At 35.8% G+C, this 3,833-nt stretch overlaps 1 protein-coding gene and 1 long non-coding RNA gene across 2 annotated transcripts; both read right to left on the bottom strand.

The window, feature by feature from the left end:
• Window positions 1–189: 189 nt before the first annotated feature.
• LOC142173655 (uncharacterized) lies at window positions 190–1,257 on the bottom strand. Its single transcript, XM_075239269.1, has 2 exons — window positions 425–1,257; window positions 190–340 (listed from the first exon to the last, which is right to left on the bottom strand). The coding sequence occupies exons 1-2, from the start codon at window positions 1,255–1,257 to the stop codon at window positions 190–192; spliced, it is 984 nt and encodes a 327-aa protein (XP_075095370.1).
• Window positions 1,258–1,533: 276 nt separating this feature from the next.
• On the bottom strand, window positions 1,534–3,446 carry LOC107765894 (uncharacterized). The gene is made up of 3 exons (XR_001643526.2): window positions 2,966–3,446; window positions 2,650–2,730; window positions 1,534–2,531 (listed from the first exon to the last, which is right to left on the bottom strand). It is a non-coding gene; the product is annotated as an uncharacterized LOC107765894 (long non-coding RNA).
• Window positions 3,447–3,833: the final 387 nt, after the last annotated feature.

Raw genomic sequence — 3,833 nt, 5'->3', positions numbered from 1 at the left:
TCTCTTTCTTCAGGTTCTCAATTGTTTCCTTTAAATCAACAACAACAATTACTAAGTCATCTCTGGTTTGTTCTGCTTCTCCTAACTCTACAGTTAAAGCATCTTTATCATTTATAAGACTGTGGTAAGCATCAATTAACACATTTTCCAAAGACATGAGTTTTTTTGAGAATAAGATTTTAGATTTCTCTAAACATCCAGAAAATTTATCTCATCATCGTCGTTATCTTCATCATCATCAGATTGAGCCATCAAGGCAAAGATTGAGTCATACTCAGTTGCTTCACTTTCCACTGCCATCATTGAACTATTACCATGCTCATTTTCTTCTTCAGATTCGCTGGAGGAGTCTCCCCAAGCAGCAAGAGCTTGCTTTACAACATTGTCAGTAACATTCTTTCTCTTGAAGCATTTATCAGGAAACGAGTTCCTCTTGGTTGCTTTGTCAAAGTTGTTTTTGTACTGGTCTTGCTTTAAGAGAGGGCACTCCTTGATGAAGTGTCCTGGCTTGCCACATTTATGACAGAGGTCATAATTTTTTGGCTTGCTAGAATTTTCCCTTTTTGGAATGCCTCTATTCTTGCGAACCATCTTTTGGAATCTTCTTGTAAAGTAAGCCATATCACCATCCTCACCACTTGAATCATTGATGTCTGTCTTGAGGACCAGATTCTTATCCCTTTTGGGTTCTCTTCTTTCATTGTCCTTCTTCTTCTTCATTTGATGTGTTTTCAGATTGCCAACAAATTCATCTATGGTCAGTGTCTGCAAGTCCTTCACCTCTATAATGGCGTTCACTTTGCTTTCCCAAGAACTGGGCAGAACACTAAGGATTTTCCTGACAAGCTTGTTTCTTGGAATAGTTTCACCAAGAGAGTGAAGCTCATTAATGATGGAGGTGAAGCGAGTGTGCATATCTTGGATGGATTCCTCATCTTTCATCCTAAAGAGCTCATATTGAGTTGTGGGCATGTAGATCTTGGATTGTTTAACCTGTGTTGTTCCTTCGTGAGCTGTCTGAAGAGCCTTCCAGATTTCTTTTGCTAATTGGCATGCCGATATCCTGTTATATTCATCAGGACCAATGCCACAAACAAGAATTTTCTTTGCACGAAAGTTCTTTTCTATGGCCTTTCGATCAACGTCATTGAATTCCTTCCTCGTCTTGGGAATGGCTACAGCTGGGTCACCAAGATTCTTGGTAGGAACAAAGGGTCCCTCACATATGACATCCCATAGTGCAGAATCTTCAGCCATGATGAAGTCGTGCATCCTAGTTTTCCTCCATCCGTAATATTGTCCATTGAACCTAGGCGGTTTGTAAGTAGACTGCCTTCTTCGAAGTTTGGGGGAGCAGCCATGAGGATCTTTTCTAGGTGTTAACCAGATAGAAAGAACCAGCTCTGATACCAATTGATAGAATATAAGGGTCCACCAAACTCTATAAAGAACCACGTTCTCTGTTTGTTCCACTAGAACACACGCACACGACAGGAAGTAAATGATAAAGGAATTTTACGTGGAAAATTTCCAACTCAACGGGATTATAAACCACGACCTACCCTTATAGGATTTCAAGTTCACTACTGAGCAACTTTTAGATTACAACCTATGCAACCTAGGAATTAACCTCTTAATCCTTCACTAACTTGTAATACTATATTACAAGCCACTTTGTAATAACTTTATTACAAAGACTTTACAACTTGACTAACTCTAACCAAGACTCAAACACAAAGGTTTAAGGTTTACAATGAGTTTCCTACAGAATACTTCTAAACAAGCTAAGTAGGAAATATAGTTTAATAACTGTTACAAAGTTACAACTCAACTAAGGACATACAATGACTTGTTGTGGGGAACTAGTTCGTAGTAGTGTTGTTCTTTGTTCTTGATGCACTTGAGAATTGATTGCGTGATGATCAATGACCGTGAGAGTGCTTGAATGAATTCTCTAAGTGAACCACTAATTTGTTTTTACCTTCCTTAATGTTAATAGTGCATTTGTGACATCACTAAAATGATGTAAGCAAGGTAGGTAAAAGACACTCCCCATAAAGTTGACTGCTGCACTGTTTCTGCATTGTAGCGTGTGCATGTAGCAACTTTACAGTTGGGGCAGTTGACTTCTACAATTTCCTCGGGAATGATAGTTATCCGTTCCCTCTGTTGTTCCTCTGGCTCTGAAGAGTCGAGACATATTCCAAGCTGGAACCTTTCGATCTTAAGGTCTTGAGGATATGTAACCGGTTCCTTATCTGGTTCTTGACAGTAAATTTGTTAGATCATCAAAACATAAAGCAAGGTACTTGTAACCTATCAAGTCCCAATATGATTATGTTTTAGCCATAACTATAAGAACACAAAAGAGCTTCTGAGAACGTGCACCTTATATTTGATAGATGGTGAGGGTATCATATCCATTTGCATCAAAAAAATCAGAGGCAACATAAAGATCGAGAGTTGTTGACATATTCGACATTTTTCTGATCCATTTCTCTGCAACCATTTTGCATAAAGTCACGTTGTACCTGTAAATGAAATATAATTCATGCAGAGCTGGGGTCATATGAAAGAGAAAACTCAAATATAACTATAAGAAACCAAATTCTCAGGGTAGGAATAGAGTGCCCAGAGTAGGAAGAATACTTTCATTCTTGCAGCCTCAATTGCATTTAGCATGATGATACTCATATTTACTCCGTTAATATGGTAGTCCTTTTCACACCACTGCAGAATGGTACACACTCATCTCAAAATACTTTTGTGATTACAATATACAAATGCGTGAACAAAATTTTAACTTATTATATTAAGAGGAAAGATAGTACTGGATCTTGTACTCCACACATACTACATAAAAAGCTAAAGAAAAATTCATTTTTGAGTCATTAGTTCACTGCTGCTTCTATGACCAAAATTTGGTCTTTACCAAATGAAAATAAATTGGTACGTTAACGTTTACCTTCATGCATATCTGATTTTACTTTAGAACTCTTATATCTCTGCTGCCACATTATATGTCCTCCAACCAAATTAAAGGTGGCGAGTAAGATCATTAGTTGTTGTAACTTCCTCCGGAATCACTAAAAGGAAACACTTATTTTCATCTTCAGAGTGGGAAAAACAGATGCATAAAAAATCAAGCACAGAGAAAGAAAAGTAAAGAAACCCATGATAAATTAAGTCAAAAATCAATAAAGGATACACACAAAAAAAAACGAAATGAAAGAGGTGAAAATTCCCAAAATAAGAATACATACCTATGAATAAATGAAAGAGCTTAACAGGAACGAAAGGTGATGCTATGAGTGAGACTTGAAGTGAAATTTTGGTCAGGCGTTGAAGGCTAGATAGCACTGCCATGGAAGTTCTAAAAATCTGGTTCCTGAAAGAGAGAAAAGCAGAAGATAAGTTTTGTCAGGGTAAAGGACATTTTAGTAACAACTTGTTTGGATGATTGTTACTCATTTCCAATAATGTTTATTTTGATTGTTTATTTAAAATTAATTATATCATATTTTTAAATTTATTATTCCTAAATAACCAAAAACCTTATTTTATAAAATAACTGATTTGGTATAGTTGGATCGTTTTCTATTTTCTTTTCTAATTATGTCCCTACTTATTATTCTATAATTTGATTTTATTTTATTTTTATTTTATTTTAACTCCAAATCGCCAATTCATTGACCTACTTTGTCTTCTTTCATCTTTTTTAGAGTTGGTTTGTGCGTTCTTTTTATTATCCAAGTCTCTGTTCGATTTTTTGTCTCTTTTCATCATTTTAATTTTTTTTTTGATGTGGCTAATATTAGTTAACTTTTTTTTTT

Source organism: Nicotiana tabacum, chromosome 19 (assembly GCF_000715075.1).
Source record: "Nicotiana tabacum cultivar K326 chromosome 19, ASM71507v2, whole genome shotgun sequence".
Classification (NCBI taxonomy): domain Eukaryota; kingdom Viridiplantae; phylum Streptophyta; class Magnoliopsida; order Solanales; family Solanaceae; genus Nicotiana; species Nicotiana tabacum.
This window is presented reverse-complemented; position numbering and strand designations above follow the sequence as displayed.

Coding starts and splice junctions, on each gene's coding strand:
- LOC142173655 (XM_075239269.1), bottom strand. CDS start 1,257: ATGGCTGAAGATTCTGCACTATGGGATGTCATATGTGAGGGACCCTTT. Junction 341..424: donor AAAGCAACCAAGAGGAACTC/GTTTCCTGATAA, acceptor AGACTCCTCCAG/CGAATCTGAAGAAGAAAATG.